The 14,279-nt window shown below is 36.0% G+C and overlaps 1 protein-coding gene across 1 annotated transcript in view; it reads left to right on the plus strand.

Moving 5' to 3' along the window:
• LOC110382677 (hemicentin-2) overlaps positions 1-14,279 on the plus strand; it is a 317,734-nt gene that overhangs the window by 91,702 nt on the left and 211,753 nt on the right. The window contains exon 2 of the mRNA XM_064039711.1: positions 12,083-12,257. Coding sequence (XP_063895781.1) covers positions 12,179-12,257 — 79 coding nt within the window. The 5' untranslated portion in view covers positions 12,083-12,178. The remainder of the gene's footprint in view (positions 1-12,082; positions 12,258-14,279) is intronic.

Raw genomic sequence — 14,279 nt, forward strand, 5'->3', positions numbered from 1 at the left:
GGATAAGTCTATAGAATATTCTAGGAGTACAGGGTCCTCAACAAAAATATGGTCTCTTCTCAGATATATAGAAAATGAGCATTGATAATTGTGCTCTTTTTCTAAAACATATTAACGAAATATACCCACATTTCAAATCAAAATCTTTTTACGACGTTTTCCGTAGCCTTCAGGCCGTGACATAATTTTTCTACTTACTTAGGTGATTACACAAAGTATTCTTGCACTATTTCTGAGAAATTGTCACGATTCTTTAATAATAATGACATCCTTTTAGCTAGCAACACAAGTTTTTTTATTTACATTTCACTCGTGATTGAGAAAAGTGCACCTTTATCATGACTAAGGTACTGTTATAATTATTTTCTCCGCACACTTAAAAGGCTGTTCCAGTGCATGAAGCCTTACCTGCAATATCTGCCCAGCATATTAACCACTTCACTGTCCACTATGATGACAAAATAATTAAACAATCGGTCTGTATCACATATGACTCAAGGGACAGAGAAGTTATTAAATAACGTTGTAATGGACTTTCTGCTTCTCTCTCCACAGTGGTCATGGCCTACATCTGTCAGATCTCTTACAATTTGCAGGAATAAGCTTCACTTATCTTGTAGCTAAATATATTTTTTCTGCGGAACTTGTTCCAGTTGTTAATTAGTTAGTGTTGCTCGGTATGATCTATCGCTTGTTTTTGTTGTGGTCGTAACTTGTTTTTGTTATTGGTAGGTAATAGGTAATAAGGGAGAGGAAACAAAGGGGTTACAGTTAAGATCGTAATAGGTATTTGTGAGAGCTAAGTGAGGTGAAGATATATTGACCATTCAAAGAGGTTGAAATCTTAATTCTGACCATGATAAATCTAAGCTATCTTTTCTCTACTCTATTGAGAGAAATACATGTTCTTTTTTCCAAAACACTACAATAAGTAACTATCGCTCAAGCATAAGACCAGATTTCAGTTACAAATGCAATTTTTAAGAAAAATACTAACAAGTTATCCACTGAAGAAATAAACAATTATTTCAACGCTACAATGAACCTCATAACCCATACAAAACCATAGACTAGACAGCTTAAATCCTCCTTGTCAGCGAATTATCTATGCGTGTTTATTTAATGTTCAACAAAGCCAATTGCGTTGACATTTGGACAATGGAGGACATATTTATTTATGTTTTAACACACGTAATTACATTACGAACATGTCGTTTAACAGCTAAACGAATCATTTGTTTTGTGGATATAGAATTTTAAAGCTTTGATTGAGATTCTGAACCATAATCCGTGCGATTTTTTCGTAGGTCTTTAAAAAAAATCTGCTTTAGTGCTACGTTTAGACCATTAACTTTGTTTGGAACAATGGTTTAGGTCTAGTATTAAAGCCTTTTTTTTAAGTTTTTTTTTTTCATTTTTAAAAATCCAGGTTTTTTAATAAACTGGATAGCTTTTAACCTTTAAATTATTATTTTTATAATACTCGATACATGGTAACTACTACAACTTAACCCTGTAGATATGCACGAGTGAACATTTGAACGTATATTTACCTACGCATTTTTTTCCAAACATTGCATCACGTTTCACGTAATATTTCACATTTTATTACTAAAAGAAGAAAATTGAATTTACAAAAATATTTTCATTTTCACAGATGGGAGCACGTAGTTTCACGAACTTTTCTTGTAAACACACAAAAAAAACAGTTAAATTTCAAATTCAATATTGAATAAATACATCGGGGAAGTAGAAAACTCTTTTCTATGGCGAAACGCGAAATATATTGGAATAGTGCATGCATTTGTCACATGAGACGAGGGCCATGAAATATGCGAGAAGCGGGTGACGTAGCGGAGCGGAATTAACAACATAAAAAAAGCATCTCATTCTATACAACTTATACCTCTGAGTTAATAACTAATTTACAACCGCCAATTTTATCATACAGTCTAGTGTCTGATACATACATAGGTAGATGCCAGCTAGACAGTCGCTAGATTGGAAGCTGACCCCGACATAGTTAGGAAAAAACCAGGCACATGTTATACTAATTCATATTCAGACCCAGTTTTCTCAATACCTAAACCATCTGAGAATATATAATCGAAGATCGTAACGCAATATGCGTACACCACGCCATTAGTGCCCATTTCAATACCATTAGAAACTAATAGTACGTACATATACATACGTAACTAATATACATACATATACCTATTTATATTTATATGTAGTAAACACATCGGTTCACGTTCCCAAACATAAATCAGATTAATCATAACTGTATTTAGGCACGTAGCTTTGTTATTTACAGAGGGATATGTAACAACTTGATTTATATTAAACCTTAATACCAAACGCGTAAAGTTTAATTTCCATCGTAATTCATAATCTCTATTTTGATATTAATATTTGATGAAGCATAAATATTTGATTTTGTGAACCAAATAGCTGAAAATTAATAAAAAATTGGTGGGTTAATGAAATTCTGTTAAAAGGCAAAATAACATTTTGATTAAAAATACAGTACTTTTTTGTTAAAACTTTTCCGTTATTTGAATCTTTGGAGCCGTTTTTTCTAGTCGACTGATCCATTGAGTTTGTTAAAGGTCACTGTGGTTCAAAAGTTATCGAGATCGTATTTATCGAAACTTCCAACTGCTGGATACGGGGGATCGCTTTGCAGACGGACGAACAACCCACGGCTAACAGTTTACAGACCGTGACCCCGGGGTGACTCTCACATCTATTCAGTATTGCAGTCCAGGACTATACTTTCTTGTTCTCATAGACTTTGAAGGGTTTAATACTGCAGACTTTTTATCGATTCACGATTAAAAAATACCTCATCATCATTAATTTACGAGCCCAGCTGTTGTCGGTGCAGCTCCTTCCATTTACGCCAATCTAGCGCCAACTCCTGAACTTCCTTATACGTCACAACCTTCATCTTTTCTTTAATTTGCTTGATGTAGCTATATCTTGGACGACTCCTTCCTCTCTTTCCTTCGACCTTCCCTTCCACGATGTTTTTGATAAAATCTTCGTGACGTATAAAAATACCTGTATTTGATAAAAATCCTATCATCGGCTCCAGTGTGGGCCGGCTGGGTTAAGTCAATCTGCATAAGCGGAAGCGACTATTCCACTCGCTGTTCTCATGGCTCCACCATTACATTTCGATTCGTTCACCCAAGCGTTCGCGGAACAAGTTTTTAATACATATAAAACATATTTCAGTAGGGAGCGTAATATTAACATTTTTGACATTCACTGAACATTGATGCGAATTGTGAAATAATGGGGTGATGTTAATATTTAATGCTACTTTATTATGTTTTCTTTTAACGTGACTGTCTTTTGTTGTTTGTGGGTTTTTGATAATTGAGCTTTTATGGGTTTTTTCTATATGTGATTTTGTAATAATATGCTATGATAAATTCATGAAGGGTGTTTTAAGAATTTATTTCTTGCTCGGTTTTTTCAAGATTTTCATTTCTTTTATGCACATGTTCAAATAAATGTACCGATTCTCATTAATTGAAATTAAAAAAAAAAATATTGATGGAAAACCGGCTGCGAACAATTTAATTATGTATTAGTATGGGAAATCAATTAAATGGACCACTCAATTTACTAAACATAAACACCAATACACACCCAAAAACAATACACCCTTTCAAAACCGAAAACGGATAAACCATAAAAACCGGACCTCACCAATTTTTCACTGTACCGTCCACACAGAGCAATTAACCTATAGAGGTTCCAAACTAGCCTATCTACCCCTTGAGTTATAGCCTAACGACGTCCATAATTTAGTAGCCTATAAATGCCGACCTTTAGGATGATTCATTAAAGCATTTCAGTAGTTATGACACCCCATTAAAACGAGGAAGTTCCGATGTTAAACAAATACCTATTGTGTTTTGTTTTGTAGGTAAAATTTCGTAGTGGAGTTTGTCGGTTCTGGTGATTGGTCTTTGGTCTTTTGTTGTGTTGTTTCCTTTTGGATTGGGAGATAGAGATAGAAATTATATGATGTATGGATTTAGCCCGTAATTAGCATAATAATAATGTATAGATTTTGGATGATTCTCGCAAAGGATTTTCCGGTTGGTTCGTGTGAGGAATAATCAGAGTCTCTCCACGTTCTTAAAGGTTATATTGAAATTATGACACTAAAACGTTATTCATCTGTTTCAAAATTTTATACATACACGTCCTGTTTGTAGCTTGTTTACATTTGCTAATCTCAGGAACTTTAGAAACTTGATTTTTTTCAATGTCAGATAGCCTTTTTATCGACGAAGGTTATAGGTTATCTTTTGTTCAGGTGTATGGAACAGTTCCTACGGGAGGCGAGCAATACCCTTGGCAGAAGACAGTACAAAATAATTACCATTGTTCGTTCCATTATGGTTCTGTTAAGTCACAGTTATTGTCGTTATTAATATTTATTGACTTTTGGATTTCGGTGAAGATGTTAAGTTATTTTCATATTTTTACATTTGTATGCATAGAAAGCTTAAATTTGGCTACCTATTTGTGAATAAACTAAACGTTATAATGGAGTTGTAAAATGTATATAGAAGCATGGCCATCATAGGCCTAGGTAAGGAAAAAGGCTCGGGAGATGATGATGATAGGCCTAGATAACAAAGAATTATAACAATAGACTTATTAAAAAATCCTTTATACATTTAAGATTCTAAAGAATTTAACATTTTAAAATAACCCTATTTCTACACACTCCACAGTTCATTGACCTCACAGAACATGTACTACAGTTTCTAATATTCGTGCAAGACTAGATTAAGCTCAAATGTTACCCCAATTCTTACCCAACTTTAACGTGTAATGGTGTAGAAATTTTAATTTAATTTGCTTCAGTACAAAATCGCTCGGTTTCTGTGTTAAGTTTTGTGATATCGTTTTGTTTTATTAGGGTTCCGTAGCCAAAATGGCAAAAACGGAACCCTTATAGTTTCGTCATGTCCGTCTGTCCGTCTGTCCGTCTGTCCGTCTGTCACAGCCGATTTACTCGGAAACTATAAGTACTACAGTGATGAAATTTGATGGGAATATGTGTTGTATGAACCGCTACAAAAATATGACACTAAATAGTAAAAAAAAGAATTGGGGGTGGGGCCCCCCATACATGTAACTGAGGGATGAAATTTTTTTTTTCGATGTACATACCCGTGTGGAGTATCAATGGAAAGGTCTTTTAAAATGATATAAAGTTTTCTAAAAAACATTTTTCTTAAAGTGAACGGTTTTTGAGATATCAGCTCTCAAAGTCGTAAAAAGTATGTCCCCCCCCTCTATTTTTATAACTACGGGGTATAAAATTCTAAAAAAAATAGAGGTGATGCATGCTAATTAACTCTTTCAACGATTTTTGGTTTGATCAAAGTATCTCTTATAGTTTTTGAGATAGGTTGATTTAACTGTAATTTATGGAACCCTTCGTGCACGAGTCCGACTCGCACTTGGCCGGTTTTTTGGTTTTGGATTTTATTAATGTTACGTTTTAGGCCTTGGGGGTTGTAGCCTGCTGGGGCTACAGGATTGTTCGAAAGAGTTACCGTGGCCCTGGTATATAAAGGGCTTAAGAAGGAACATGGTGGGGTTTAGTCAGTAAGAGTCTGACACTCCCTCACGCTGCAACCACAGCAGGACACCGGCTTAGTGACTGGGTTTTGGATGGATTACGGTCGCTTCGAGTTTAATTCCAATTTTCAATGATGCTCAAGAAAATATTAAGACATTATACTTTTACTACCCGACTGCCAAAAAGTGTTTTGTTTTGTATCGCCCTACTTTAAAGAGAGAGATGTAGTAAATTATTCCTTGTGCTCATTGGACACCTATGCTCAACATTTATACAATACCCCATCCCAATACACCATTCACCAGTCATTTCTCGTCCATCAGGACCTCCAAGTAATCGGATTCTACTCTAACAAATAGTCGTCTAACAGCCCAAAAAGTGTAGTGGCCCATTTTGTACCGCACCACATAACGATATTAAACCTACGTACTATTTTTCTTTCATTTCCGTGCACACATGGGAATTGAAAAAGGAATAGAATCGACTATGTGAACAGTTTGAAATATTCACACACATATTTGCACAAGGCAGAATAAAAAAAGTATCTTTTCATCTGTATTTATTGCGGAAAAGGTTTTATTTTATCTTTTCACGTGTGTAGACTTTTTTTTGTATGTATTTTGAAATATTTTTATGATGGAAAGAGAATGAATTTGTGAGTGTATAATGAAAGTATATTTCGATGCATTCACGCGTGAATGATTTTTGAAGAGTATATTTTGTAAGATTAATATATCTTTTATTTACGTGTTCAAGAATATTATTTTTGGTCAAAGCTAAGTATTACATGAAATCAGTTTCTTTTGCTTCCAATATAAACCACAGAAATCTTGTTATCATAGCCACATTCGTACTATAGCGAGTCAACAATTTCATGCTGGCCGAAACATTTACATTCGGACCTTCAAAAAAAAGTAAGATTTGAATATAGAATATCATACGCAAAATAAATTAGCAGCGGCCAATAGCGGAGCACCTACAATTCGAGGTTCAAATTTCGAAATTGGAATTCTAGCACGAACCGCATTTCATTTGACGCGGCGAACATTGCACGTACGTAGGGTTGCCACTTGTTAAAATTAACGGTCACACGGTTCGGAAGTATGGAGACGAAATCAGTATTTTCCGCGCTCATAAGCGGGTAGTCTATCATTGGGCAATCAATATCGTAACGAGATTAAACCGATATACGGTGGAAAATGCTGCGAAGCTTTTAATAGCAGCGGAATTTTGAATATTAAAGATGCGTTGATATCATAATGGTGTACTGGCAGGAGCAAGGTATGTAAAAGTATGAAGGGTATTGTTTCCAGTGAAGTCATTTTGCAAATAAAAGCTTTTGATATTTCTATAGTTATCGGCACGAATCTTGAGCTCTGACCTACATCTGCGCAGAAGTGATTTATTAGCAAAGAACCAATCCCGAGTGACGGCTATGACGCGATGCACTGCGGGCCAATCACCACTTTTGCCCGCCCCCGCGAATCACTTCATAGCACAAAAGGGACCCAATAAATTAGGTACTTCTGCGCAGGTGAAGGTCAGAGCTCAATATTCGTGCCGATAACTATACTTGTCTATCTTGGTAATTTTTACCTCTTGCTTAAAAAATATTAAAATTAAAAAACTTTGAGAAATAGCATTCTAACGCACGTAGGCGTTACTAGGTAGGCAAGTCAATAAAACTTGAATTTACTATGAGAAAGCAAATATTTTCTCCACGCAAGGCATGCCATTAGTGCGCGTTGGTATGTAAATTCTTGAATTCTTGACAAGTCATATTTAATCCTTTATGCCTACCTTATTTTAATATTATGACTACCGAAAATAAGGTATATCTGCCTTTTCAGACATGATTAAAAAAAAAAAAAAAAAATTTATTAGCGAAAAATTACAGATTACAAAAATATATGATTATAAAAATGTTGAACCAATTTATTCTGGTGAGAAATAGAATGAACTCTATTGAAAAAAATATTAAAGTTTCTATGCACATATGTGAAGCAGCGTAATCTTATTGCGTGTAAAATACAGCCACTTTAGTCTGAATATTTTCAAATTAAATAAACATATATTATATATAAATATGTCATCATATTCATCTGATTCCCAAAAAACTACCAAAACAACAATGAAATTTCCCATCTGGTAACCCTGATACGTTCGAAAATTGAAATCCGAATTTTCGGCCATGACGTCGACAAGCCTCATTGTGTTTGCTTTTGCCGCGTGTCAAGTTGGCAAATAAATTTTGTATTGTGTATTCACCATTAATTAGGAAGGGGGCTGGATAGGCCTGGACGTGGCTTCGTACGTATCTCTTTGTTAGTTAGCTTTCAATTCTAGCCTCGGGGGCTCGTGAAACGGGGGCTGCTGGTAGGCATAGATTTTGATTTGAACGAATAGGCTGTTTTGGTTAGATCATTATATTAATGACGTATACCTACTTAATACATACTCAGCAAGAGAGTATCAGGTTGTATGGGTAACTGGGTCGTGGAGGTCAGATAGGCAAAGGTAAAACACTGGTTCTCAGCTGCAGGTGGTTAGACTGGAAGTCAACCCCAATATGGTTTGGAAAAGGCTCGGGAGATGATGTATCTACATACCTTATCAGACATTAAGTTGACGCCCTTATATAAAACCAAAACAAAATAGACACAAAAAATATTTTCGCATAAACAATATTAGCAAGAACTGGGGATAATCCAAAAGTAATTTCGTCTACCAAATTGTGTTGCCAGCCTAAAGATAAAGCCGAAATATCTCATGTGGCTGTAATTACATCGACACCAAATACCCCTTAAACCGAAATACAGTCTACCAGTCTAGTTTATATTCAGTCTAGACTGAAATAGGGGCTCTAGTTCTGTTATTACGAGATTCCAGGTATTTTGATGGTGTTTTGTCATGGGTTTTAGTCACTGTATATGGTTTCGACTGTGTTTCGGATGGCACCTTAAACTGTAGGTCCCAGCTGTCATTGAACATCCTTGGCAGTCGTTACGGGTAGTCGGAAGCCAGTAAGTCTGACACCAGTCTAACCGAGGGTTATTGGGTTGTCCGGGCGACTGGGTTGAGGAGGTCAGATGGGGCAGTCGCTCCTTATAAATCACTGGTTCTAAGCTACATCCGATTAGACTGGAAGCCGACCCCAAGACAGTTGGGAAAAAGGCTCGGAGGATGATGATATGGTAGGCAAAGGAATTATCATCACCCTTAGACTCGCGTAACATCAGAATAGTTATAAGTGGTTGGCTTTAAAAAAGGAGTGCACTCGGTTTTGCGAGTTTGAGTTTCGAGTTTTCGGAAACGTAAAATATTTCAGTCATTGGAAACGCCAAAATTCACCACGATATTGATTTCTGATAGTGCTGTGAAACAGAGAGATTCGATAGAGATATCCCATTTCTAGCGAATAGGGGCATGATATATGTAGATGTGTGTTCTTAAACTTGGATAGTTTTATTCTAACGTCCAGTACTTTAACCATGATCATAATAGAATAGCAAGATATACCCACAAATATTGTCAAAAAGTAGGCACATCACATAAAATGACATTTGAACTGTCAAAAATTATAGTGAAAACTCGTTAAAATAATTAATAACCGCGACCAATACCTATCTGGACGCTAATAACATCATAAACGCTCACAAATCGTATTTACCATCAAATTAATGGCCTTCATAATAATTAATGTGGGCAATCTATGTAAGCCTATTTTCGATAGCAGATGTTCGCGATCATTTCTACACATTACTGGTTTCAATGATAACCCTAATTTATTATTTAATTATTTGCAAGTGGTGACAGTTTGGGCATGGAGCATGTAAAGTATGGAGTAACGTATTTTATTGGTTTATAGTAAGATTCCAAGACCGGTAGTAGTCATGAAGTTAAGAATCAAATGAACATGGTGGAGAGGAAGATCAAGGAAACGCTAGAGAAAATACGTGGACAGCTTCCTCGTAGACTGGTTACAAAAAGCGAACGATAGAGATAAACGGAAGGCTATGGGGGGCCCCCCCCCCCCATAGCCTTCCGTTTGGGGAAAAGCCCGCTGGGGAAAAGCCCCCCCCGGGGCTTTTCCCCAGCAGTGGGACAGTACGTGCTGAATAAATATAACAATGTCTTTTTGGATTATGGTTGGTTCGTGCCTCTTACTCTTCATGATAAAATCTCTTAAAATTTCCATTAACAGATTTTCTATTGTGTTTAGTGTGTCCTGTTCCTTAGGTACTATGCAGGTCGTAAGTCGTAAGGTATAGACACTGATGACTAAATACTGGAATTTTGGAACTTTTTAATCACTGCACTCTCCATTCATATATTCTCCATGTCAAAATACATTGGAAAGCAATACTAATTGAAACCGTGACTAATTTGCAATTATTATATGGCTGACAAATTCGCTATTGGGTGTCAAAGTCCAGATGAATGAGCCGGCGTTAGTTATTTATTAATCACAGTTTGTTGAAGTTAATTATTTATTAGTTGATGGCTGTTAATTAAAATGACGCTTACTGGTTGAATTAATCTGCTGACGGTTACAGCTTTACTACAAAAACGTAAACATCTGCTGACCACTTGTCTAAAAAAAGTGTGGCAGCAAAATGGACCTTATTTCAACGTCATAATTTGAATTTTTTTAGACAAGTGTTCAACAGGCATTTAACAGTTTTTGTGATGCGACGGCTATAGTTTAGAGAAGGTCGGAAAAAGCCCTTTATGTACCTAATTGTCAGATGAATAAAAAGTTGGGTAACGGAAAATCGTAGATGGCTTTGGTATGTCATCATCTAGCCTAGCCGGTTTAAGTAGGATTATCACCTAGTGTATAACAATAGCGGACATAGCGGATAGTTATCATATAATGATCACATTCGCCGTAGTTAAAGCAGCATCGTTTCACTTTTGACTAAAACCACTTATGTTTCGTTCTGGAGTTTTTCCTCTATAAAAAGTAGTCTAAAACCTTCCCGGATAAATCGGCTATATAACAGAAAGATTTTTTCAATACACAAACTTTTCAGCTTTATAATATAAGTACAATTATGATTAATTACCACAATAAATGTAATACAAAGTTTATCTACATACTTATATACCTAATTGCTATTGAATACACTATACATAATAATTTGTATGTGTTGTCATGTGGAGTTTTAATTAAAACGGTCGGAACGCGTGAACTTGACAAGGCACGTGTTTTAATGTACATAAATGTATGTATTATGTTTATACATATGTATGTATGTAGTACACATGTGTATCAATGTGACATCGTGTCTGTCTGTTATCGGTGAGCTGAGTAAGATAGATAATGTCTAGGAAGGTTGTGAAAACAAAAATGTAAAGACGCTGTCTGGTCTGGTATGTTGCAGTGTGGACTGAAGTAGTAACTATTCTGGATATTGTAGTGAATCTAATACTGCATTTTTACATTTTACAGGATTTTAGACGCCTGTGAGCTACTTGAAAATGTTAAATCACGAAAACAACTTTATGCATCCCAAAATATTCTGTCTTCCCAGATTTCAAATTCTACTGATACGAATTTTATTAACATTAGCCCAGGCTAAAAATTACTAATACGAATGAAAAATCTGGGTATTTTTTAATGCAAAAGACTGAGTAAAAGATTAAGTTTCGCATTTTAATATTAGCAAGAACTAATAAGGATGTTGTTGATGTTTTATCCGGACTAACAAACAGGCTAGATAAAAAACTAATTGGTAGCTAGTTTCCACTACAAATCATTTTATTAATCTTACGCTGAGAGTGTGAAGTGCTTTATTGAACCTTATGTTCCAAGCATTAAAGTTCAATTTAGCAAAGCATTAGTTGTATTTGTAACACTTTGTGAGGCCAGCTTCTGAAGCCGATGCCAACATTTGTGCCAACGTTTGACCAGATTGAAGCGTTTCGTTTCAGCAAATTAGTTCAGAATCTGGTACAAAGGTATGAACTTCTAACATTGATGCGTGTTCCATTTTTGGATTAGAAGTGTTAGGTTGAAGTTTGCAGCAATTTTGAGAATTATGTGTCATTTTTCAGGTGCTCATTTAAGCCTACAACTCGTTGCGTTAATAAAGTAAATAAATACTATATAGATTGTAAGTCTTGTACTGAAAACATAAAAAATCTATTCTTTTGATACATCTGTCTCTGTCATCTTAACTTTTGTATACATCTGTATAAAGAGTTGATCTCCTGGAGAGAAATATTACTCGCGTACGACGTGAATTAATATAACGTTCTTTTGTTTAAAACCAAATATTGGCCCCAACATTTAAACCCACAACAGACCAACAACCTTATCCGTTTTGTTTCAGATGTTCACTCGATCGACTCGTAAAGTTCTACCCAGTTGTTGATGTTCATAGTGAACCGTGATGGTGTGTGATGTGATGTGATGATGTGATGCCACCATACTTAACCTTATCTCTTTTGTTTCAGATGTTCACCCGATCGACTCGTAAAGTTCTACCAAGTTGTTGATAGTGAACCGTGATGGTGTGTGATGTGATGTGATGAGCTGATGTGATAGCCACCATGCTGCCGGCTTTGTGTCGGGCGCTGGTCACTGCGGCGGCTTTGGGCGCCACGCTTATGGCAATGGCGGCTAAAAATGGTAAGTTTTTAATTATTTTTATAGGTATATAAGTTGAGGGATAGTTTATTTATCTATTCAGGTACTTATTGTATAATTTAGACGGTTATAGACTTCTTTATAACTACATACATCGCCCCGTTAGGGCGCAGAAAATTATCTTTAAATTAATATTGCAAAATGGCTTATGTATTTCCACCTAATGTTGTTTAACGTAAAATTGAAATACCTTACCTACTATTTTGTTGCACAATAAGTTACTTAAATTAAAAAAGTAGGTCTGTTAAAATCACGTAAGAAATCTTTAACCATTTAAAGCTTTAAACAGTTCTTAAATGGTATCCCACTTAAAGTTCTTTATTTCTAATCCTGTTAAGTAAATAAAATACTTAGGTACACTAAAAACCTTAACACTACAACCTGAGAACGTTTAGATCCGTCCCAGTTTACATGAATAGTAGATGAAATGACGCGTTGAAGAACCATCTAGTACCAGCAAATAGGTACGAATAGTGAAATTATTTTAAAGTGGAAAATAAACAGATGTATAAATCTTCAGTAAATCCCTACTAATATGGAAGAGATTTCTTATGTAATAAGCTGTGCCTATGTTCTATGTATCTATTTTTTTCTTCTTGTCTGTATTCTGTGTGTGTAGGTACATTAACTATAAAATAAATAAATAATAATATTATAAATGCGAAAGTAACTCTGTCTGTCTGTCTGTTACGCTTTCACGTCTAAACCACTAAACAGATTTTAATAAAATTTGGTACAGATATAGAGTTGACCTTGAGAAAGAACATAGGATAGTTTTTATCCCGGACTTTTGAAGAATTCTCTTGGAAACGCGATGTAACAGGACTCTACGCGGGCCAAGCCGCGGGCGGATGCTTGTTTAGATAAAACAATGAAGGCTTGAATGATTAAGAAGGAAAAGTCTATAATTTAGATTTCCTTTAGCATTCACCACGTAGGAGAATCAATCTTAATATAACGGATATCCCTAAACAAATATACAATGTAGGAAACAAATGAACTGAAACATATGAGACACGTGTTATTACACGTGTATAGCATTAAAAGCTCTCTCCCACACACAGGAAACTTTTAGTCGGCCGACAGTTGGTTTGGGCTTATAAATTAGTATGAAGATGAATGGTAGTAATGATGATGATCTGATGTCCTACTAGCCGATTATCTAGTCCACCTATCAGACTATCTATCTAGTTCTCATGTGAGAAGATTAGCCAACTGCACATGATATATTATATTGCACAAGCATTTGCGCAGACGGAGGAGCACTCTCTATTCCTTCACTCTCATAGCCCGACAGGACTTATACCGACCCGGAGCAAGATCAGACCGCAGAATGGTAGTATGCACATTACAAACATTAGGTATTTAGCCGCTATCAGATCAAGATTTTCTTTAAAAAAATATCAATCCGACTATTTAGTCTGCAGTGTGCTTGTATATTGATTGTAACCAGGACACATAAATGACACAAATTCCTTCTAAAATTATTTCGGAAACTCGTGCTTAAGTAAGATCCGCACGTGTAAGTAACACTTGGCGCTGTCGGTTTGTAGATGAGTGAACATCTTCTCGCTGTGGGTTGACAGCGGTGAGGAAGTGTCAGACTCTTACTGACTAAAAACCGTCGTGTTCCGTCGTAGGCCTTTTATGTACCAGGGCCGCGGTAACTCTTTCGAACAATCCCGCAGCCCCGGCAGACCATGGTCCTACTACTACTGGATGTCCCGCTGGATGAGTGAACATCTTGTCATGACGAGTTATTCTGTGTTTCGGAAGGCCCAATCGATTGGAGAGAATCGCGGATGTCATTTGAACAACTTTGACAGTCGTTACGGGTAGTTAGAGGCTAGAAAGTGTAACAACCAGTCTAATCTAGGTGTATCGGGCTTCCGAGTCACTGGGGTGAGGAGGTCAGAAAGGCAGTCTCTTCATGTAAAACATTCAATCTGATTAGACTGGAAGCCGTCCCCAACATAAGAAGCTAGGAAAAACCGTAACCATTGT

This window comes from Helicoverpa armigera, chromosome 20 (genome assembly GCF_030705265.1).
Source record: "Helicoverpa armigera isolate CAAS_96S chromosome 20, ASM3070526v1, whole genome shotgun sequence".
Classification (NCBI taxonomy): Eukaryota; Metazoa; Arthropoda; class Insecta; order Lepidoptera; family Noctuidae; genus Helicoverpa; species Helicoverpa armigera.